The 23,760-nt window shown below is 41.5% G+C and overlaps 1 protein-coding gene across 3 annotated transcripts; it reads left to right on the plus strand.

Moving 5' to 3' along the window:
* Positions 1 to 1,359: 1,359 nt before the first annotated feature.
* E4F1 (E4F transcription factor 1) lies at positions 1,360 to 22,623 on the plus strand. 3 transcript variants are annotated; one of them, XM_075179338.1, is made up of 13 exons: positions 1,360 to 1,551; positions 11,520 to 11,665; positions 13,145 to 13,241; positions 14,128 to 14,327; positions 14,422 to 14,542; positions 15,502 to 15,654; positions 15,792 to 15,928; positions 16,177 to 16,282; positions 18,249 to 18,466; positions 18,689 to 18,887; positions 19,449 to 19,606; positions 20,026 to 20,091; positions 20,481 to 22,623. In XM_075179338.1, the coding sequence occupies exons 1-13, from the start codon at positions 1,449 to 1,451 to the stop codon at positions 20,823 to 20,825; spliced, it is 2,049 nt and encodes a 682-aa protein (XP_075035439.1). In that variant the 5' UTR covers positions 1,360 to 1,448; the 3' UTR covers positions 20,826 to 22,623. The 3 variants fall into 3 exon arrangements, with proteins under 3 accessions (XP_075035439.1, XP_075035440.1, XP_075035442.1); XM_075179339.1 differs by having other exon boundaries at positions 13,148 to 13,241; XM_075179341.1 differs by lacking the exon at positions 1,360 to 1,551 and adding an exon at positions 9,023 to 9,066.
* The last annotated feature ends 1,137 nt before the right edge of the window (positions 22,624 to 23,760 follow it).

Consider the following 23,760-nt stretch of genomic DNA (forward strand, 5'->3'; position numbering starts at 1 on the left):
TACATTCTTCAAGATTACAGCTAGAATCTGATTGGTTGCTATACGCAACATCTCCACTTTTCCAAACCCGCAGTTTAGTAAATATACCCCTTTAAACCTGTGCAGCATTTTGAGAGGGAAAATACATAATACATTAAAAAGTTGTCTTCAACAGCAGTTTGGCAGCGGCCCAAGGTGCCCCAAAATCATCTTTTGTACTCTCCGCATGACAATTGTATCACGTGTTTGTTATTGTATCACATGTATATACATGTTGTGATCTTTTATGAAGTATGTTTGGGACTGTGGGTGTTCATCTTTTGGGTATAATTTGTAGATCTCTGTCCTAATTTATAACCGCTGATAGTTTGTTTTAGTGTCGTTGCGGAACATTGCTTTACAATTTTGTATCTGAAAATCTGTGAGGTGTCTATCTTATTTGTGTTTCATATTTTAAGTAACTACTTTCAATATGGGGTAGCAGTTAGTTAGCACTTCTGCCTCACAGCACTGGGGTCATGAGTTTGATTCCCAACCATGGTCTTATCTGTGTGGAGTTTGTATGTTCTCGCCGTGTATGTGTGGGTTTCTTCCCACACTCCAAAAAAACATACTGGTAGGTTAATTGGCTGCTATTAAATTACCCTTAGGCCTCTCGATCTCTGTGTATGTTAGGAGATTTAGATTGTAAGCTCCAATGGGGCAGGGACTGATGTGAATGACTTCTCTGTACAGCACTGTGGAATTAGTGGCACTATATAAATAAATGGTGATGATGATGATACTCTTTGTCCTTATTCTGTATACATATACTCTCAGTGTCATTATTCTGTATACATATACTCTGTGTCCTTATTCTTATACATATACTCTGTGTCCTTATTCTGTATACATAGATATATATATATATATATATATACAGTACATTCTTTAGGGGGTGGGTTACATTATTTTTATATTGACAAAGAAAAAGAGAACAGAGAAAGCTGAATTTAAGACCGATGCAAAACACAGTCCACATTCATATCGCTATATCATGTTTTTCATATAACCAAAAGTTCATTAAAATAGAACTTTTATTAATTGTACTAACATATATACACAGGCAGAAATACAACAGATGTTCAAAAAACAAAAAAAAAATCTTCCAGGGACAAATCTTTTAAAATGAAATTATAAATTACAAATCAGAAATGCAGACATTAGCCAGGACGTAAGAAGGTTGCCTTTGCCAATGTCTATCCATGCTCTGTTGCTCTCCTCTGGGAGACTGATGGCATCCTGCCCTTACCTGACATGGCGGCCGTACGTCCTTTACGTCCTACCGTAACGTGCGGGCTGCGCATCGGGCCTACCGTCCGCTCCGTTGTTATGACGACACGGTCGTAAAGCCGCCATTTTACGTTGTGTTCCAGCCGCCGTGCGGCTCGTTCGTTGCGACAGAGGAGGGAGAGAAGACCTTGGCTGGGATGAGCTCGGAGCCGGGGGTGGGGGAGACGGAGGCTGCTCCCAGCTGTCTGATCAGCCTGGGCCTGCCTGTGACGCCGCTCATCACACACTTTAAGGAGGGAGGTGAGCCCGGGCCAGCATGGCGGAGATCTATGTGACTGCTGTGTATGTCAACACTGCAACACGTGTGTGTCATGTATGTGGGACACTGGATATGTCCTATGTCACCCCCCTCCCTTCACTTATTCTGATATTACTACATTAATGCTATTTAAATGGGTTTTTGTAAAATTATTATGTACTTATTAAAGTTTGAGCCATTCTTTAGTAATAGATGGGATTTTAAAATTGCAATTCAATTGCAGTAACCTGGGCTGAAGTAATTCTAAAATAAAAACAAACATATAACTGATTTAATCTAGATTGGGTTTCTGCAATGGCAAAATGGGAGCAATTTATCTTGTATGTGCAATACTTGTCTTTGTTGTGGTTGTATGATTCCCGCATGAAGATTTGTGGCTCTTAAAAGGTTTTATTTGTAATCATCTGACAGCTGTTTTTGTATTTATTTATTTTTTAAAATTTAAATGTTTTGCAACATGTTTTGCTTTTGTGTCTTTAAAAAACAAAACAAAAACAAAACAACTCATTGGATCCAACGTTTTTGTTTTCTTGTTGCAGCATCGCGCTAATGACTTGCCCTTCCTGTGGTGGAAAGGGAAGTTGGTAAATTGATGGTGATGAAATGTGGTGTTTCGATCACTTGTTTTGTCCTGCTAGTTGATGAGATGTAAACACAATGTAGGTGTTTTATGGTATATCTTGCGCTTGTACAGTTGACCCAAATTGGAGAATGTGGGGTTTTTTTCGCACCACTTGCGCCAATCCTATTTTGCAGCGCTATCCAGAGAATATGTAATAATTTTAGATCCACCCCTGCCCCATTGGAGCTTATAGTCTAAATTCCCTAACACACAGACCTGCACACAGAGGTCCATTTTGTTAGAAGTCAAGTAATCTGCCAGTATGTATTTTTGACTGTAGGAGGAAAAACATGCGGACACTGGGAGAACATACAAACGACACAGAAGCTCTATAAACTGAGTTATGTGGCTTTATGCCAAACTGCTCTGTGACTATAGGTTACATTATCATCATCATCACCATTTATTTATACAGTGCCACTGATTCCGCAGCGCTGTACAGAGAACTCGCTCACATCAGTCCCTGCCCCATTGGAGCTTACAGTCTAAATTCCCTAAGACACAGACACACAGACTAGGGTCAATTTGTTAGCATCCAATTAACCTACCAGTATGTTTTTGGAGTGTGGGATGAAACCAGAGCACCCGGAGGAAACCCACGCAAACACGGAGAGAACATACAAACTCCACACAGATAAGGCCATGGTTGGGAATTGAACTCATGACTCCAGTGCTGTAAGGCAGAAGTGCTAACCACTGAGCCACCGTGCTGCCCAATATATCCCTTTTATATTAAACATTCAATATATACTGTGAGTTTGACAGTAACTGTTTTTGTTACCTGGGAGCTGCTATGATGATAGCAACCTAATGTCATGTAATAACCCAATCTAATGTTCTTATAGGCTTGTAACATTGCAAATGGAAACAATTGGCTCCCATTTTACTGGGTGTGTGTGTGTCATTGTTAAGAAAAATGTGTGTTAGCTGGTAAAATATGTAAGGAAAGTAAAACAAAGGCGTTTGGGTCTGCACCAGGTTTTGGACCATCCTCACTGGTCACATATACAGGGTTAATGTGTCCAGTTTTAAGGGGGTCCTACGTTCAACATGAATTAAATCATTTAGATTCGATTCACATTGAACGCTAAATAGGACCAGTCCCTCCCCTGGGTCTACTTTTTAACTCGCTGTTTTTCTACCTTTCCACTTTTTTTTTTTAAGATAATTCGGCTATTACCTATGTACTAATGAGTGCTTTTTAAAGGTACTAATAAAGACACGTTTTAATTTATTCAGTTTGGGCAAAGGACTGGAGTGCTTTATTGTTCAACCTTTGCTCTTTTCTTCTAAATTAAAATATGTAAAGATTCTGCACGGTGGCTGCTAACAGGGCACTATGTGTCCTCCTTCCAAGTCGGATGTGTAATAGATTTTCTCAGAAGCATGGCAGGCAGCGATGAGCAACTTATACACTTGAACTTGATAGGGCAATACATGTAAAGCAGTAATAGTAAGTACACATATCCCATTCTAGCAATTTAAGCTTCTATAATAGTTTCAGGTCTGCAGGTTTCTTGGCTGAAAAACAATATACCTCTTATCTAATTTTACAACCAACATCAATCCTCTGATCACACAATGGAGTTTGGTCAGAGTACACAAGCACAGGATTAATCTGGTTCTTTCAATGTATAGGTGATGTGTAGCAGCAATAACCAAACTCTTTTATTGGTCCTGGGAAAATTTAATTTACAGTTCATGCAAATAATAAGGTTAACTGGTTTTAATGTACTAAAACAAACCAGTAAAGCTGGGTACACACTACACTGTTTTCGTCCAATAAGCGCCTCAAACAGCCGACATACGACCGCTCGTTCAAAAGTCGGGTCAGTGTGCGCAGTGACACGATGGTCGAAAGTCTGCCCAAATGGACGATTGTCGCCTCATTTGGTTGGTCGTATCGTTTAATATTTTCGTTCCAATCTCGTTTCCGCTGTGAAGTGTGTATAAACTTCCGACCGATCCACGACAATCCTCCGATACTTCCTCGACCTGGGGGGCGTGTGTATGTAAATTTTTTATATCAATCCCAGTCCCACGTGGTGCGGAATCCGCACATCACTGTGTTTTGTATCGATGTATATTGCACCTGTCTGGCTGCAGACCATTACACTTGTGTAAAGCATGTGTGTTATTACCCTTTGCGTCTTTATACAGTTATACCTTTATAACCTATTAAAGTTATATTAACCTTTATTAACTTATAATTTTGAAGTACCCAGAATAAACCACACAGTGTTCAAGCAACGTTTTTATTGCTGGAAAAGGTACAAAAATTTTAACACACACAGGAAGATCCGCATGAGAAGTGAGCGCGCCCATACCAATCACAGAGCTGAGTACTGCAGAGTATTATTTTTAGTATTTTTAAAGGTGCTACTGGTTTGTGGCAAAACGGGTCTTGATGTCGTTTCTATTCCCTTTGATTTCTTTATCTACGAAACAAGGAAATAAAAAAATGTTTAACATTTAACTGCAATATCTGTAATTTATATTCAACGACATAAATACTCTCATTTTCTCACCTTACATTTTGGTCCCTGTGGTGAAATCGCAACAATAGCGGGCTTAACCTCAGAGCATTCTGTAAAACAAGCGCCATTTTGGTTATTATAACGGTACAGGTATGTGCCCAAAGCATTTAGCTGTCTACACATGTTCACTGAAATACCATCGTGTAGAACTTCTTTAGTATATTTTTCTTTTCTTTTTTTTTCAATTTTTCCTTGTTTGCTAACAGGTGTAACATTAGTGGTATCAGTGGTATCTAAACTGGCCTTCTCACTGTAAATTCTTCGTTCTGACATAAAAAATTAGGTTATAAATTAGCCTTTTACATTGCTTTATATGACACTACATCTACACTACAGGTACACTACATCTGCTACTGACCTTTTTTAATGTCGTTGTCGTCCTGGTCCAGTACTTTTACCCTCATCTCCATCTCTCTTGGGCTCATTGGATTTGCTCTTTGCTCTTCTTGAGTATCTCCATCCCGCACCTTAACTTTTCCAACATTTTTGACCCTTCCAGCACCATCTCTGACTCTGTCTTCGTTTCTGTCTCCATAGCTGCAACCCCCACTGACATCTTCTCCTCACCCGCAACCCCCACTGCCACCTTCTCCTCATCCGCAACCCTACTGCCACTTGCTCACTCGCCATCTTCCGACGTTCCTCGGCGCCAAACAGGTTCCTCTGTCACTTTATACACTCTGACATGGGCGTTTGTTTCTGCTGTGGACCAATCAGAGATGATGCCCGCAGAGAATGGAGCATTCCATTACATACTAAGGGGTTTTATTATTAGGGAATATTCATTGCATTTCACTTTAGCAGTTAAATGTTTTTCTAAATTTAATGTGTATTACTAAACTTCTATTTTATAGGAATGAATGAAGAGACAGTGTTGCCTTTTCTTTTTAGGCAGCTTTGGGAGTTAACTATAGCGAAAGCTCTGCCCCTTTATGCTAATGTCTTTGGTATCTCGTTACATTTTCCGCAAATGTCGCTGCAGTGTGTACGAAATTGAAATCATTGCTCACGACAACATGGCTGTAAAAAGTCGCTAAAGGGACGTCCGCTCTTCCCTTTATCGTCCTAAACAAGGCTAGTGTATATGCAGTCCATGGACCGAGCGATCGGACCATCGGTTGCATGTAAAATCGCTCGGCATAAAAAGTTGGTCGCAATTTCTGTAGTGTGTACCCAGCTTTAGTATTATGTAAACTTTTGTAGAATGCAATCATGTCATAAATGAAATGCATAAGATAACGTAAACTATCATTAAAATACAACAGACAAGATATAATTCATCCCCGTGTCACATCTTGATCAAATATGCAGAATGCTGGTGAATGCAATAAAATGATTCGTACATCATTTTCTCAGGTCCATCACTTATCCATGACATAAAGGTAATGGTTCTCTAACTTGCTGCTGTACTTGTGTTGCATTCCGTATGGACAAGCCCTGCATGTGCCTTTATTGGCAATTTTGCATGATACTACCATGTTTGTGGCTCCACAAATATGGTAGATGCCGGAGAAGGATTACATCAAAATCCTTCATACCATCTTTGGACCTAATTGGAGGGTGATATTATGGATCTCTCTGTGTTGCTGTTTTTAGACTGTTTAGCCAGCCACACGTGTCCGATCCTGGCCAATAATGTCCTATTTAACCACCCATGTGTCCAAACTGGACAAGATCTGGATGTTGGGCCCCTCAAATTGGATCTTCATCATCATCTATTTATATAGCGCCACTAATTCCGCAGCGCTGTACAGAGACTCGCTCACATCAGTCCCTTCCCCATTGGAGCTTACAGTCTAAATTCCCTAACATACATAGCGAGAGAGAGATTAGGGTAAAAAATTTTTTTTTTTATAGCAGCCAATTATTCTACTAGTATGTTTTTAGCGTCTGGGAGGAAACCCACACAAACATGGAGAGAACATACAAACTCCACACAGATAAGGCCATGGTCGGGAATTGAACTTATGTCCCCAGTGCTGTGAGGCAGAAGTGCGAACCACTGAGCCACTGTGCTGGATCACTTCTGGCATCATTGCGCCTGTTAGTGTGGTTGAAAGATGGCCCCAAGCACGGACTGATGGGGTCCATCTGTGATCCTCTTCCGACTAAGGCGGCTGATAGTGACTCCATAGGTTTAACTCATCAGGCATTAGTGTTGTGTTTTTTTTGGTTTTTTTTTTAGGCCAAATATTGTTTGTGTGGCATAAATGGTAGGTGTTGTGAAGTGACGATGAGGTAGGGCTGTGATAGTGCAGGAACATTTCTTCATGTGTCTGTAAACTCATTGAATAACACAGAGGGCAGTCATTCACATACTAATAGTGCTGATAACTGAGGACAAAAGCTTGTACTGTCACCGTTACATAATGAGAACTTGTACAATATAGATTTGTTGTTACAGTATACTTTTAATATTAGGCGTAATAGTAGTACGAAGTGTTATATAGACGTCACTCATTTTGGGAGGGCTACATCCACCCAGGGCACATGCATATTGAGCTGATGACTGTGATACTGTTTGTGTCTTGGAAAAGTCCTCTAATAGTCTTAGTGTCTTGCAGACTTTTATGTTTAATCCAACCCTCCTTTATCTATCCTTAATTAAGGCACATATTATGCAAAAGTGGTACACAGACACTAAATCGATCTAAAGTCATTGCTGTCTGCTTAAAATACTTCATAATGCAGCTGATTGACATACTACAAACGCTGCACGTATTATTATCAACCAGTACATGCTTATTATTTCAATGTCTATGATATCTAAATATGTGCTGCTCCTCTAGAATAGTGATTTAACCAGGTGACAAACGGTCTAATGTCCTCTCATGTTACCCAGAGCCCATTGACATAGCAAAGGACAGTAAAGCTGGGGCAATGGTCCTATGATGAGACATTTCTAGATGCCAGTAATAATCAGTCTGATCTACCAAATCACTTGTAGGTTCCAGAAATATTAGTTAGACTGGGGCCCACTAACAGAAGAAACCACTATATAATGGAGCAGGACCTAGGTCCTGCAGTAAAGCTGCACGTTACCAATATGGCCGATCTGCTCCTCTTCCAGTCTATCAGCTGTTCTTTTAACTGATCAGTACATGGACAGTTGATGCATTCAACTACATGACTGGAGTTACTAATGCTAGGCAACCTATATAATCACTCAGAAACAAAAATGACTGGCAATATAATATCCCATTGAAATCACAACTAATAAGTTTGGTATGTACAATCTTAAAAAATTAAGGAATGAACCCAAATGTTTTGAAAGTTTGAAATCCTATATTGTATTGGGAATCTGTTTTCAAATGTTTGAGTCTGTCACCTTGAAATGTTAATTCTTCAAACCTAGTCATGTGGTACTGATGTGAATGAGTTCTCTGTGCAGCGCTGCGGAATCAGTGGCGCTATATAAATAAATGGTGATGATGATGTCAAACTAAGAAGATGAGATAAAACAAAAATAATTTTAGATTTGACCCCCTCTTTGATACGTCTAAATGTCCGTAGAGCATAAAGGTAATGTAAAATGCTACGCAGCACTGTACACTGGTGGGGATCACGACCTAAATAACATATGACATGAAACTGGGTAAAGATGGTGCTGCCCCAAATCAGCCTGCAATCGAAGAGGTTCGGGTAACACCTGATACGTGAGGAAGCGGGATAAGAATTGTAGCAGCTGGATAGGGAAGTGTGTGTTATTACAATGAGGCCTTTAATAACGCAGTCCTTGGTGGATGGTATACCTGCACAACTACCGGTGGTGCGTCATGGGGGAAACGACACGGGAAGGTGGAGCCACGAAACAAGGAGTCACTCTAGAAACCTTAATGTAATCAGCTGCTCCCGAACATAACTGTTCTTTATAATAACTGAACCTCCCTCCTCTCCTGCTTGTGTAGAAGGCTTTTTTCATCCGTGCTGCATGAGTTTTTTTGATAGCTGACAACTTGGAGTAGCCTGGTGCCTTACTTTAGTATCATGCTAAAAACAGAGCCAGGACTATGTACTGTGTGGTGACATGACCCAGTACTGAACATCTCACCACTGCTGTTTTAGCTAAAGCTAGAGATACATTTTCACTTTAAATGGCAATCACAGGTAGTTGGGGGTTCTTGCGCCAAAAATATCTTTCCACAGTTGTGGTCTTAAACCTCCTATGATATGACACGGTCTGGAAGAATCTAGCAGGAAGTTAGCTCAAATATCCTGGATAAGTAGAATAAACATCCTGCAAATGAGCATCTTACCAAGACTTTCCAAACTCTTCTCGTACAGGTGCCTGGGCCACACCTGTTCTGGCAGAAGACTACAACTGACTATCTGGCTTGGTAAGAAATAGGGTTAAGTTACCATAAATCGTCCTTGGCTTTTTCTGACCGGTGGATATAGCACCTGGGCCCGGCACATTACAAAAGAACATTAGGTTTGTTCACCAAATGGAAAAACCAGTTACAAATGACTAACTTGCTGCTGTGTCCTTCCGCTTTGCAGTATGTGCGCTGGTCTCTACCACCTCTATGCTGGACATGTCACATAGAAAGACTTTCCCAATCACATTTTTGTGGAATTGCACAGTAATCAGGAACTTCTGCTCTAGACTAAATAAATTATCAGGCAAATGCGGGATACAGATTAGTCTTGCGCCTCTGATCTACCTGCTACATTATAATAGGGATGTGCACCGGCCACTTTTGGTGTTTTGTGTTTTGGATTCGGATTTGCTTGAGATTTTGGGTTCGGATTTGTTTCGCAAAACACCTGACAAAAGGTTTTGGTTCGGATTTAAGGTTTTGGATTCGGATTTATTTTGAAAAAAACATAAAAAGTGCTAAAAACCAGTTTTGTGGGTTTTTTTTTCACTCCTACGCTATTATTAACCTCAATAACAATCATTTCCACTAATTTCCAGTCTATTCTGAACACCTCACAATATTGTTTTTAGGCCAAAAGGTTGCACCGAGGTAGCTTAAGCACATAATGCTAAAAAAAGAGGTACAAGATGGAATTGTTCTGGGCCCTCCCTCCCACCCCTCACGAGATTCGACGCGAGACTTGGACGACAGAGCCTCGTTTTCATTTTTTTGCCCGCCGGAAATATCCGAACAGTGCTCGGATCCCGTTCGGATTCGCACTGTTCGGGTGGGCTCGGATTAGCGGAATCCGAGCCCGCTCATCTCTACATTATAATGGAATGTCTTTTTAAATGAAGAACTCGGTATGTAGAATCTTGGAAGCGCAGTTATCTACTTGATTCCGAAAAGCTGGAGATCTCCTCACCCCCTCTGTCTCTGAGTGACTGGAGCAGGTGGTGACATAGAGGAGCTTACTTATGTAATTACAGATTCCTTAAATAATAATTGGCCAGAATTTTACATTTCCCATATGAATAGGACTTTAACTACATAAAAACGGACATCGGCCCTCCGACTGAATATTACATTTGTGATTGTTCTGTTCAGGTCAGATTGGTAAAGTGCACCTTTTTACTATAGACAGCAGAGATGGTTAAACAAATATTCCAATGTCCCCTTCATGTCTTGCACCTGACTGTCCCCTTCCCAGTGCAATAGACAAATTGAAATTGTTTCCTCCCTTACCTCTCCCTTCCCTACACCCTTCCTGTTCTTCAGCTCCCTTTCTATGTTTGTCTATATTGGCCAATAAGAGAGAGCTCAGAGCAGGATTGCTTTTTGTGCATTATTTTAAAGTTTGTTTTGTAAATTACGTATATATTTTATATTATGTATACTTTTTCACTTTGTTTTATTTATGTATACTTTATTATTGTTATGTATATATTGTAATTTATGTTATGTTTTTCATTGCTGTGTAAACTTTGCTTACTTGAAACAGTCCCCACGTCCTGTTATTGCCTTTGGCTTGCCAATATAACTTTCATCATCACCATTTATTTATATAGCGCTGCTAATTCCGCAGCGCTGTACAGAGAACTCGCTGCCCCATTGGAGCTTGCTGCCTAAATTCTCTAACACACAGACAGAAGAGAGAGAGAGACTAGGGTCAATTTGATAGCAGCCAATTAACCTACTAGTATGTTTTTAGAGCGTGGGAGGAAACCTACGCAAAAACTGGAAGAACATACAGACTCCACACAGATAAGGCCATGGTCGGGAATTGAGCTCATGACCCCAGCGCTGTGAGGCAGAAGTGCTAACCACTGAGCCACCATGCTGCTTTGCCTGGTGTAACAGCTGTCAAGTAGAGGCTAATGTCTAATTTACTTTACAGCAGCTAATGCAGCAAGTTTTCTTAGTTATATACTGAGATGAGAATACATATCTGCGAGGGAGTGTAGTTTAGTTTGGCACCCACAAGGTGGTTGGACTTTGCGGAACACCCACAAAGGGGCAGGAATTGTTAGGTAAGATTCTTGCTTTGAGTGATGGAGGTGGAGAGAGTAACTGAAGGATGAAGTTATAAATTGGAGAGCATAAAGCATCTGTAACTGACGTATATCTGTGCACCTCTATGCCAGTGCAGGTACTTTCTGCATCTGTGTGTGCATCATGTGTCACTGGGAGAGAGTAGTGCGTTACAGGCAAGAAGTTACTCCTGAGCAAACCAGGTGCTGTCTGGCTGGATAGGTTGTGATCTTGCAAATCTGTGTTTCTCCACTTCTGGTCTTCAAGTGGCTACGATAAGTTTAGTAATGGGCAGTGTCAAACAAGCATATCTTGTAAGCATAATACTCTTTTGCAGTTGTCTTTAAGCAATTGGTAAAAAGAAAAAATGTAAAGTAAATGTTCCTTGTTTGTTTCAGATGATGACGACGTGCATAAATGTGGCCGCTGTCAGGCTGAATTCACGAGCTTGGAGGAGTTTGTCCAGCACAAGATACAAAAAGCTTGTCAGAGAGCCCTGGAACAAACCCTCGAGTCTTCTGTATCCGTCCTGAGCAGCCAAGAGGTAAAATACATTCCTCCTTGTGTACCCCAACAATTGATGGTTTGGTGACTCTATTCAATTATTTGTGCGCTGTCAAGTGTTTGCTTTATTAAGAGCCGTTTCAAGGCTGGTGGCAATAAAACTAGCTAGCACTGTAAGCTCTTTTTTATTTTCTCCAAGTGCCTCATTCTCATCCAGGCAGGGAAAAAGGTTCTTTAATATTTCAGAGCATTTTTCCTGCTGACAGTGCCTGAAAAGCTCTACGTAATATTGCTGATGTGACAGGTGCAGGAGAAATAACAAATACTTCTATGAAGCACTTGGTTGCTTCAGCTGTTTTCCTACTGTTCCTTAATGCTGCATTAAGCTTGTTAGCCGCTGCCGGCAGCCTGAGAGAGTGCCGCAGATGTCCAGTCAGGAGCTGCCATTGCCTCAGCACAGACTGAACACAGGTGCTGGTATGCAGTAAGAGGACAGGGACCAGGGGAGGGGGGGTTAGAATTGACCTCTTAATTTGCACAAAAAAATTGGGTTGAATTACATGTATAATAGCAGGGATTGTATTTGTCCATAATTGAATTTATAACTTTAAGACTTGACTTGAACCAAAACACTGATACCATTTTGTCTACTTTATATAATCTGTTTGCAAAGCTTAAAACCACAGATTCTATGAACTATCATTACCTAATGTTTATGTAATAATTGTCCAACTGCTGTTCTTGCAGAACCTTGTTTCTGCTTACATCCTACACTTTGCAGTAGTCATAATGTCTGCTTTATTAGCTTTGCTGGATTCTCTGCCTATTCCCTCTGCGGCTGGTTTAAAAATGTCTCTCTCTCTGCCTGATAAGCATATTATCAATTATTATACTGTGTGCTGCATTCATTGCTTTGCGGCTCCATTACACCAGATGTGGCGGTTACATTGTAGTGGCCTTTTTTCCCTTTGTCTGTTTACACTTAGTGGGGTGAAGAAGTGATTTAGCATTTCATTGTGCTTCCGTCACATATTTCGGAATCAAGCTGCATTTTTATAGTGATTCTGACATTTTTTGATTACAGCAGACATGGGTATGTTGGCAATAATAAAATTATATGTAACATTTATGCTATGATATCAGGAAATTGGCTCCATATCGTGTGTGAACCCAAGCCACCCCGATTTCCAATAATGATCCTATTGAGATCTATAGGATAATCATTGGAACATGAGCTCTATCCGCCTCTGTGTGTGGTCATCTTCTGGTCGCACTAATAGGCCGCAGTGTATAGATCTTGCCAGTTTTATCTCACACTTGCACTGTCTATGTACAGTGGTCCTATCACTTGTCTCCTTAGCCTCTCTGCAGGATCGCTGTGCGCATGTGGCAGGAGTGGGGTGCATGCTGTTTGTTTATTTCCCCAGTAAGAAGTTTACAGTGATACAGCCTTATAAGTTCTAAACCTTTATAGATGGGATATGTTAGAATATATTTCTCATATGTGTGTATGTAACAGCAGGTGGTTCCATCTATAGAAGATCCGGTGACTGTTTCCCATGTCATCGTGGAGGCTTCCTCGTTACCAGAGGACATCAGCACTGCCCCGGATTTAGGTACAGCACGGTATCCGACCTAACATTACAGAAGCATCTTTATATCATTGCATAAGATACAGTGCAAAAGACCATCTTTTTGTTTGATTTCTTGAAATAAAAAACTTTATTTAGAGCAGCAGGTTAAACAAGGACTTTGTCGGGAGGACATTAGGTAGGGCCTCTTGAGAAAAGAGAGATACTGTTTAAATACATAAATGGCTTCTGGGACACAGGACTGTTGTGATATAGATATATTAAGTACAGTAGTAAATAAATTAATAAAACAAAGTAATTCTTTGTGATAAATATGCTTTCACAAATTTCATATGTCACAAGACAAACTGGAATAAATGGGATTTTAAAACCGATTTTATATCTTTGTGACAATACTGCTAATAAAATCATTTCACTGAAGCTCTGAAATGATTAGATTGTACTTGAAGCTCTATATTTATTGAACTAGTATTTTTTATTATTATTTGGAAACATAACCAGTAACATTCCTGTTGACGACTTATTGTGAGTTATTGACAGTCAGATAAAGGGATTGTCCTCACAGCTGTTTCACAATATTTAAATCTCCCTGGGATTCTGACCAGGTGCGTAAATGACTGTGTCTATGGACACCGTGTTTCTGTTAACTGCTTAGTTCTTCTTTCTGCTATATCTGGTAGGCCCTCTGGCAACAAGTGATCACCGTCAGTGGCTTATTTCTAGGGTTGTACAGACGTAAGCATTGCAGTGACTAAGCGAGCAGAATAGCCTGAAGGCCAATATAGCAGGAGGTGGTAGAAATGCTGGGGATGAAGCAGGCCTTTGAGCATCAATTGTCACTTTTGTATGCACGGACATTGCAGTTGACAAGCGGCAACGTGTAGATTTAACTCTTTGTTTGCCACCCTAGAAGTGTCGGAGGAGTTGAAAGACATGCTCGCCAGTGAGGACAGCATGGTGGGCGACCAAAGAAGTGGCATGCAGGAATTGGAAGTGGAGTGGCAAGAGTGCCCCGCGGACCTATCCCAGAACGAGGACGGCGCTGTGAAAATGGTTGTGGACGATAAAGGCCGCTACATTTGCCAGCTGTGTGAAAAGACTTTTAAGACAGTATGTGTTATGTTCTGTGATTCTGCTGGCATGGCCGCAGCGCTGTGTGCTGTTGAGGACTCCAGTGTTGATTGACCTCCTCTTTTCTTCCTAGTCCAACATCCTGAAAGCTCACATGCTCACCCACAGCAACAAGAAAGACTTTGAGTGCAAGCTGTGTGGGAATGCATTCAGGACAAAGGGCTCTTTAATCCGGCACAACAGGAGGCACACTGGTAAGGGGCATATAGAATCCAAAATAAAATGCCTATTAAATGTGGTGCATTTATTGTTATTATTTGTCATAGTTACAAGACGTGTCCAGTCATGTGTCATTCCCAGCTGGGACAAATGCTCAGAAGGACTCTGGACAATTGCTGATGCAACGGTTTCCTCAAAACTTCTAGATCAGGCTTGGCTAACTTGTGGCACTCTAGGTGTTGTGAAACTACAAGCCCCAGCATGCTTTGCCAATATATAGCAGCGTATTTCTGGAAGGGTATGCTGGAACTTGTAGTTTCACAACACCTGGAGTGCCACAGGTTAGCCAAGCCTGATCTAGATTATATAGCTTGGTAGCGGTAGAAATTATTATCGCTGCAAAACTAGATGAGGGTATCTCATGCTGTAACATGTATCTCTGAGTGATGGCAGACATTTACAAATTACCCCTAATGTAAACATTAAATGTACCCCCTACAGGACAACATATTATCAAACACGTTACTTATATGTTTTTTTCTTTTGTTTTTTTGTTTTCATCTAGAAATACGTTTAATGTTTTGTTTTTTTTTATTTCGATTTAACAGAATGATGAATCCCTTGAATCTATCTGAAGTACCTCTTGGTGTATATGCATCAAGATTGAGAACCTAGGGCCCAGGCCAGGCCTGCACAACCTGAGGCTCACCAGGTAGCTGGCAAAGCATGCTGGAACTTGTAGTTTCATAACACCTGGAGAGCTACAGGACAAGTTGTGCAGGCTTGGCCTAGCTCAACATTATCAAGCCTACACTGTATTATATAAAAACGGACTTAAGCCTTTTATGTTATATGTGGTCATATAGCTACTTTGTATTTCCCATCTGCTTAAAAGGTGTATTTAGTAGAATAACGATTAGAACTATAGACATAGACCTGTTTGCTCTCCAGTCACACATGTTTTAACTTATTATTTTCTTCTATTCCATGTAAGATGAGCGTCCGTATGTCTGCTCAAAGTGCGGGAAGAGTTTCCGTGAATCCGGGGCGTTATCCAGGCATATGAGGTCTCTCACTCCTTGCACAGAGAAGATCAGTCTCAACATGGGGAAAGGCATCGTGATCAATCGGGATGAGAACTCTTCAGGTCTGTTCACACTGATTATTTTCTCTGATAATAGGTGATAATTGCTTTGTTTCATTGGTGTATCTGGTTACTGTGATACAAATCTCTCTTATGGCAGTGTGTATGATATGGGCTCACGCTTGTCTTGTCTTGCTCAGATCTTGTATCTACAGACACCTCCTCCCAGCTAGATGAAGTAGATGGCACTCCTGTGATCCGACTAGTAACTGATGAGAAAGGCAATCTACTGCATGAAGTCCACGTCCAGGTGCAGACTCTTGCCATCAAAACAGGGGTGAGTAGAGATTTTAAAGCTGAAATCTTGTCTCCTAATCTCTGGCTGCTGTCACTGAGCTGTGTCCTGCTCCCAAGCACAGGCTGGGCATCCAAAAGACAATGCAGGAAGGGAGTGCAGAGGGGAGACACATGAGCCTGTTTTTGCAGAGGGAGGAATTGGAGTATAGCCATAGGCTGAATTTCTAGAGTGTAACTATAGAGCAAACAACATAAATCCCCATTGATGTCTTATTCTCTTTCTAATAGACAGATGATATACTGGGCAATGACACAGAGAATTTGACGTGTCCTCAATGTGGTGACATTTGCAAGAGTAGCAACTCCTTGAAAGTGCATCTGAAGGGACATGAAGGTAAAATATACTTTCCAAAAATGTTTCAGTGCACCGGTTATGTTACTTATGGGTGCACATTGTCAGTAATTGTATCGACTTAATGTTTCTCACATCTACTAATACCTCTGAGCTTCATGAGTGTGCAGTACCCCAGGTCTGCCACATGATGGAAGTGTAGTACCAGCAAGTGGGTAATTAGTGTTTCAGCTTACTGGAAAGTATCTACTATATAAATGCCTAGTGGCGTGTGTGAAAAAAAACTGACCTATATATTTCTTGAAGGAGAAGTGACAGTTGGGAGTGGTTGGTGGTTGCCGGGGGTGACCGTGGGGAGTTTTTAACACCTTAAGTAGCTTGATGAAGGATGTTGTGATGAAGATGAAGGATGAGGTGATGGAGAAAAATGATGAGGTGGTGACATGTGGACAAAACCACGTTAAAAAAGGGCGCTTGCGTCGGGAAGTAACTCTCTTCCCCTGAGGAGGCCTGGGCTATGGCCCAAATGCATGACAAGAACCTTTTTAACACCTTAAGTAGCTTGATTTGACTAGAATGCATGAGTATCATGCACGGGTTAACTTGTTCTGTATATTGCCAGAATTCTTCTACAGGACAGTATAGATTGTTCTTATTCAACATTGTCACTTATCTTTATATAGTTTGTAGCTTGTATCCACCATTCGTAAACAAATATACAGTTGTCAGGAAAAGATATAGAAATGAGACAAAGGCTTGAAAACTGCAGTTACATGATGATCATTTAACAGACTTACATCTGGGAATGACAACTGATGCTGTACACTGGCTTCAATCCAATGGAGACCTCAATACAGGGTCGTCGGCTCCAATTACCCAGGATAAAGAAGAAAAAAATTCCAAACGCCAGGCTTAAAAATATTCACTTATAAACAGGGCTCAAGAAATGGTGACTGGAAGCTGAGCCCCTATAGTTATCATGGTCTTCCTCTATAAGCAGGACAGTGCCACACCTGAGCAGATGTCTGTTTATCATTGGCCGATGGGACTTAGTTTAAACCATCCTCTGAATACTGATTGGCTGCCAGCGTTCAGAGCAGGGAAAGATCTTGGGTAATATGACAGCACATCCAGAACAAGGGGAAGTGGGACAGCTGAATGGAGGGAGTGTGAAGCTTTAAATGCATGCAGTATTTTGCCTACAAGACACCAGATAATGCATTGTAATAATTGGCACCAGTGTGACACAGGATTGGATTAAGTGGGACTAGTATGGCACAGCTTTGAAATAACGTGCACCAGTTTTGCAGTAATTGCCACACCCCCTTCTAGAAAAGCCACACCCACTATTTGATAACACACACCCCTTTCCGTACTGTGGGCTATACACAGCCTGGGTGAGGATCTCTGGACCTTAACGTCTGTAATAAGCTCCTAGATTGTGGCCAGATTTGTTAAAATGTTTAATAGAAATGTTAAAATATAATAATAATACTACACCTAAGCTAACGCATTTTGAAGCTCTATAAAAGCAAAAGATTGCTACGTTATTTACCAACTCTTACTTGGAGTCTGTTTATACCCTGGGTTTGTAAATGCGAGTACTTGACCTTGTAATGACTTATTCTATGTTAAAGGCATAGAATAAAAATTCCTACAGTAGTGCAGCTGTTAAGTTTTCCTGCTGTCCTGTTATTGAAGGCTGCATATGAAGTAGGAGCTAAGTCCTCTGTCACTTCCCAACCATTGGAGGTTTGCATATGGAAGCGAACTAACTGCACGTAGGGCCTATTCTACATGGTCTTGCACACCTTCCTTTGTAGTATTAAATTAAATCTTGTGTTTATCAATTTTAACACTGTTACACAAACCCCTACCCTTTATATTTTGGATTTAGCAATTCTTAAAAGGTAAAATAAGTGCAGAGTTGCAATAGAAAGATGTTGTCGATGCTGTGACGTCTTGGAGAGACCATGTTGTCTCAGTGTAACATCGGTTCTCTCGGCAGGCTGCAAGCTGTACCGCTGCGATCACTGTGGCCGGGAGTTCTTGAAGGCCCATCTGCTGAGGAAGCACCAGGAGTCCCATGGCAATATCCGCAAATATAAATGTGGAGAGTGCGGGAAGATGTACAAAACTGTAGCGCATGTCAAGGGCCACATGAGAGTGCACTCTGAGGACAGGCCGTACCCCTGCTCAAAGTGTGGAAAAAGATACAAAACCAAGGTGAGGGGATGGGAGCTCAGACATTGTAATGTTCTGTATAGGGCAGAAGCCCTAATGCACTATTGTGGTATTGACCTTAGGGCTTACTAAGGTGTTCCAGACTAATATCTGTTAAATGGCAACTTTACTTTATAGCTCCTCCCATGAGGAACCTTTTGTTTTTCCATGTACAATTGTCGAGTGGTCTCTTGTCCCTCACTATTCCTTCACACCGTTTTACAGAACGCCCAGCAAGTACATTTCCGTACCCACCTGGCGGAGAAGCCGTTTGTCTGTCAGTTCTGTCCTCACAGCTTCAGGGAGAAGGGATCTCTGGTGCGGCACATTAGACATCACACGGGTGAGAAACCCTTTAAATGTCAGAAATGTGGCCGAGGGTTTGCAGAGCACGGAACGTTAAACCGCCACCTAAAAACAAAAGGTAAATGTCCAAGGTGGTATTTACCTGCCGTGTAGCTCATAGTGTACTCTACGTGGCAGATAAAATACTTGTAACTGTATTGTTCCACTTGTAGACGTACAAGGAGTTAAGTTCTTTAGCACTCAGACTTGGTTTACAAAACTCTGTGGTCTTCACAAAAGGAAGGTTGTAAGATGAGATATGATCAGATCTGGAGAACAAATAGTTTTGTGAACACCTTTTACAGCTGGTTTTCCCACTTCCTGACGACCATTTTCCCCATTTTGACAGTGTGAATACTCTACTTTGTTCAGTGAAATACAATTGTTGGCACCGATAGTGCACTTCCTTTGTTAGCATGGTGGAATCAATATTTTTATTTCATGGATATTAGAAAAGAAAAATCAGGATAACTAGTGGGAGAAATTCACTTTTTTTTATGATTCTTCCTTTATCAGGGTGGAATTTAGGGGCTATGAAGTCAGGGTGCGGAGGACAAATGTCAGGCTTGCACCATTTGTAAATGTTTGGGGTGACCATTGCCACAGAGCATAACCTTCTACCTCTTCCGCCAATCTGCAGGTGGCTGCGTGGTACCTCCGCATACGGCAGGACAGATAGTGTCTGAGAACAGCAACAGCTCTGAGACCATGACCACAACCCTGCTCTCCGAGGATCCGCACACTGTACTGGTCGAGTTCTCATCAGTGGTCGCCGACACTCAGGAATACATTATCGAGGTGACTGTGGCTGGCCCACAGAATGTGGTGGTTGTGGGGGGTTTTTCTTGTGTTGAAGGGGACCAGCCGAGTTGGGAGGTGCTTCTCTATCGGAACAGACACCTTGTGTGTGAGAGCTTGGCAGACTTGCTTGTCAGGAATACATTGCATGGAATGCGTAGCCAGCGGCTGAAATGACTCTGCAACATCTTTATGACCTGTCTCTGTTTCCGTCCTGTATTAAAGATGTAGGATAAATCTGTGGTTGCGGGGGTACTGCACTTTATAACAGATCTGCAGGGGAAATCAGGGTATCACTGAACAGTGTGTTTTCCCTCCAGCGTTCAGATGTGAAGAGTTTAATTTGGAGGTTTAGTTGTCCTATAAGTTTGGGAGTTTTTGGACTGCTCTAAATATTGTTTTTAACTATATGAACACAGGCCGCGTCTGAGGAGTTAGAAACCAGTGAGGCTGCTGAGCTGCTGCAGAGCGCGAGGACACACGAGGTGAGTTCTCTTGTCAGACGGCAAATGTTAAACACACGATACGGTTTCTCTTCATCCCACTAAACAAGCTGGTTGGTTTGCAGCCTCTGTCGTCTGTACTGCAGGGACGGTTTTCTACTTACAAAGATAAATTCCTGTAAACTAGATGATCCAGATTACTGTTGAGCAGCCCATCTCCACATAATTATATCTATATGAAAGTACTATTTATTAGCTGATAGAGGCATATGTGGTAACATTTCTACTTGTTCCACTTGGAAATACATTTTCTGATATGAGAGGTTCTACTGAAAAACTGATTAGGATCCTGCTAGCAGTACAATGCAGAACTGTAACTTTGTCTTTGCTACAGCTAAAGCTTTGCTCACCCCACTCGCCTTTCTTCACAGGTGGACAGTCATATCCTGAAGGTGGTACAGCAGATAGTGAGTACAGCCAGCCCAGGACAGCAGATCATTGTACAGAATGTGACACTGGATGACAGCACTGAGCCCTGCATAGAGGAAGTGCCTACTACAGACACTATTACCATCGCCACCCCTGAGTCCCTTACTGAGCAGGTCGCACTGACTCTGGCCTCCGCCATCGGAGAGGGAAGCGTCCTACCAAAGGAACCATCTACGGAGGAGGACGCCATGGTAAATGAGGATGTGGAAATGGAGGAAGAGGTTGGGGAATTTGTTATAACCACTTCACAGGATGGGGAGATAGAGGTTCAAACTGTCATTGTGTAGCTGTCTGCATCCGATGTTGCCTCAACGAAATCAGGGTGGCAAATTTGTACATTTGCCTGCTGTGACCAACAAGAGAATCTGATATTGCATCATCCAGTAGATGGCGCTATGACCCAAGACCTAGTGTTACAGACGTTCAAAGCCTTCACTCTTAGGAGATACAGAGACCAACATCTGTTTCTGGCTATATTAACACTGTAATGGCAAGTGAATATATAGAAGTAATGGACAGAGACATGGAGGCTTCTCCTTTTAAACTACTGGTGCATTAATGCAGCTGTAAGCTGGGGATTTTACCATAACGCCTGGAAAGCACTGGTCCTGTCTAGGAATGGTGACCTGTAAGCTCAGAAAGATACTTGTGCCTTGGAGCCTTGCATCTGAATCATCGGTGTACAGAGACCAGACCTGTGCCCTGGTATCTTCTCCTGCTGTCTCTATACCTTGGGTAGCTGCACCCAAATCCTTCTCACGTTGAGAAATCTGCAGCTTTCCAATCATGAATAAAAACTGGTAATGGCTAATGCTGTGCATGGGCTGTGGTATGCTCCTGCGTCACAGCACCCCCTGCAGGGGTGTTCTCTGCAAGACACTTTGCCGCTCCAGCTTTTAGTCTATTCTGGGCACTAGCCGAGTGTTTTTACATACACAACTGTTACAACGCAGATCAGTGTCTAAAAATACTACAGCAAACAGAAAAAAATAAAATCCGTCTCTAGAGGTGTTACTGGGGTCACTTTGTTAAAGTTCATTTATTGCCTCCACACAATGGTGGCAGCTATTTTGTGGAAGGGACCAATATTCAGGAGAATGTAGCATGTCCATTCACTAGACCCTGGTGAGATCCCAGAGGCACTCCATAATCTTCACCAGATGCCGCTTCGTAGGGAAGTGGTTGAGCCAAGCCCGTAAAAAATTGCCGCCATCATTGTTTGAAGACAATAGATGTTCTTTAAACACAAAACTGTATAATTAAGCAAGAAAAGGAGGATTTGCATAGTTTATTATGTAATGAGAATGTGCCATGGGCCTATTTTTTGTTTTTAGAAACTGGTTAAAGCGGACATGATGGTTAGAAGTGGTCTTTGCAGTTTTGCCACCATCTACCTAGGCTGTGAGAAAGCACAATGTCGGGGTTTTGTACCGTTGTAATGATGCATATCCCAGTACTGGGAGTACCATAGTTTTTACCCGTCCTTGCTTCACAGAAGAGGGAGTCTCGGTTGAATGTGTTTTCTTCTACTAGCGGGAGCCGGCCTACGTAGGATGCGATAAGGAAAGCAGTGAAATGACAGATACGGAGTCTCTTATTTGTCACTTTCTTGCTTTTTATCCTATGGAAGAGGGACTTACTTTTTATTTTTTTTAAAAAGTATTCAATTTCAGTGTGAGAAATAACCAGAAATCCTCTTTTTGAGGTCTTCTCTCACAACAGCTAATTAAATGTCCCATTCATCACCGGCCAGGACCACTGACATGAGAAAATTAATCTCTGGTGAGCATGACTAATGGTAAAGCAGTGGGTGTCCTGTGTGAGGCTGTAGGCTAAATGACACATATTCTGTCTTTAGGATTAAAATATATTTTGTGATGGACAACTGGATTAAAGGTAAAGTGAGGGTAACACTAATCAGTACACTACAGACCTATGCAATGCTTATTAACGTGTTGTATAACCAACTATACGTGACCTATTGGGGTATCCAGAGCACCGTGGAGGAAATGTGAAGCATAGCAGCACCTGTCACTGCTGGCTCAGTAATAGTAGTGTGTAATAAAGATACTTTTAGAAAAGAAACAGATACAATTTTTATTTTTTTTACTTTTGCTCCAGTGGGGTAGTGTACTTATGTTTGTGCTGTTAATGTGTTAAATATCCCTATAAATATAATTCCATATTGTGTTCCACCATTCTACACCATGCGAGGGCTCTTCTCAGCCTCACTGGTCCAGGACCTGCAATATTTGGCTGTGGAGGTGTTTTATGAGACTGCCTAGGATCCGATGTAAGGACTCTATAAGAGAGCCCCATGTCCCGTATTCAGCAGGCATTACAGTGTGACCTGGGAGGACACTTTACCAGAGGTACATCCAGCACAATGGAGCCTTACAGGACAACTACACAGCTAATACATAAGTGGGGTTTATGTTTCTACCACTGGTTACTATACATGATAGTCATTGTGCTATACTACTTACACACTAACCACAGGACTCCAGTCCCTGCTGCTCTAGTCCATAAAACAGGATAGGAATGATGGAGAGCAATGAATGAAGTCCTGCTCACTGATACTCATGTCCACCACTAACTGAAGATGCCGTTATATGCTTCCTGCAGGATGTTACTGTCCAGTTTTGTAGTGCACTGTGGTATTGCTGCAGCATATCCTGCTATCACAGATCGTTTCCTGTCCTGAACTCTACCAAACGGCTCTCTCTCTCTGAGACTAGTATATCAGCCATTGTAGACCAGTGTTCAATTCTGGTCCCTGAATACCCCAACTGGTCAGAATTTTTTTAAATTATATATGATTTAATATCATTGACCAGGTCAGTAATTATCTTAGAGTGAAATACTCAAAACATTACGGAGTAGAAATTGGTCTGTAGATTATAGGATGCAACATGATTTTCAAGTCCGGCCAACCTTTGGGACATCAGGTGTTGTAAAACTACAAGCCCCAGCATGCTTTGCCAGTTGATAGCTGGTAGGTTATGCTGGGACTTGTAGTTTTACAACACCTGAAGTCCCGAATGTTGTCCAGGACTTTATATATGAACAGAGGAACATACAGATTTTGTCTTGTCAGCACCGAGGCACTTATGAATGTGAAATAAATAAACTCACCTTTTGTCAAGTACTACTCTATGGGAATTAGCTTCTGGGCAGAGATCACCTATAGACCAATTGCTTATTTTCCCTTTTCCAAGTATT

The sequence above is a fragment of the Mixophyes fleayi genome, chromosome 7 (assembly GCF_038048845.1).
Source record: "Mixophyes fleayi isolate aMixFle1 chromosome 7, aMixFle1.hap1, whole genome shotgun sequence".
NCBI classification, from domain to species: domain Eukaryota; kingdom Metazoa; phylum Chordata; class Amphibia; order Anura; family Limnodynastidae; genus Mixophyes; species Mixophyes fleayi.

Bases quoted from the DNA above. Each gene is read 5' to 3' on its own strand.
- E4F1 (XM_075179338.1), top strand. From the start codon at position 1,449: ATGAGCTCGGAGCCGGGGGTGGGGGAGACGGAGGCTGCTCCCAGCTGT. The intron at 14,328-14,421 runs GTATGTGTTATG...TTTTCTTCCTAG, and splicing joins GTGAAAAGACTTTTAAGACA to TCCAACATCCTGAAAGCTCA. The intron at 15,655-15,791 runs GTCTGTTCACAC...TGTCTTGCTCAG, and splicing joins TCGGGATGAGAACTCTTCAG to ATCTTGTATCTACAGACACC.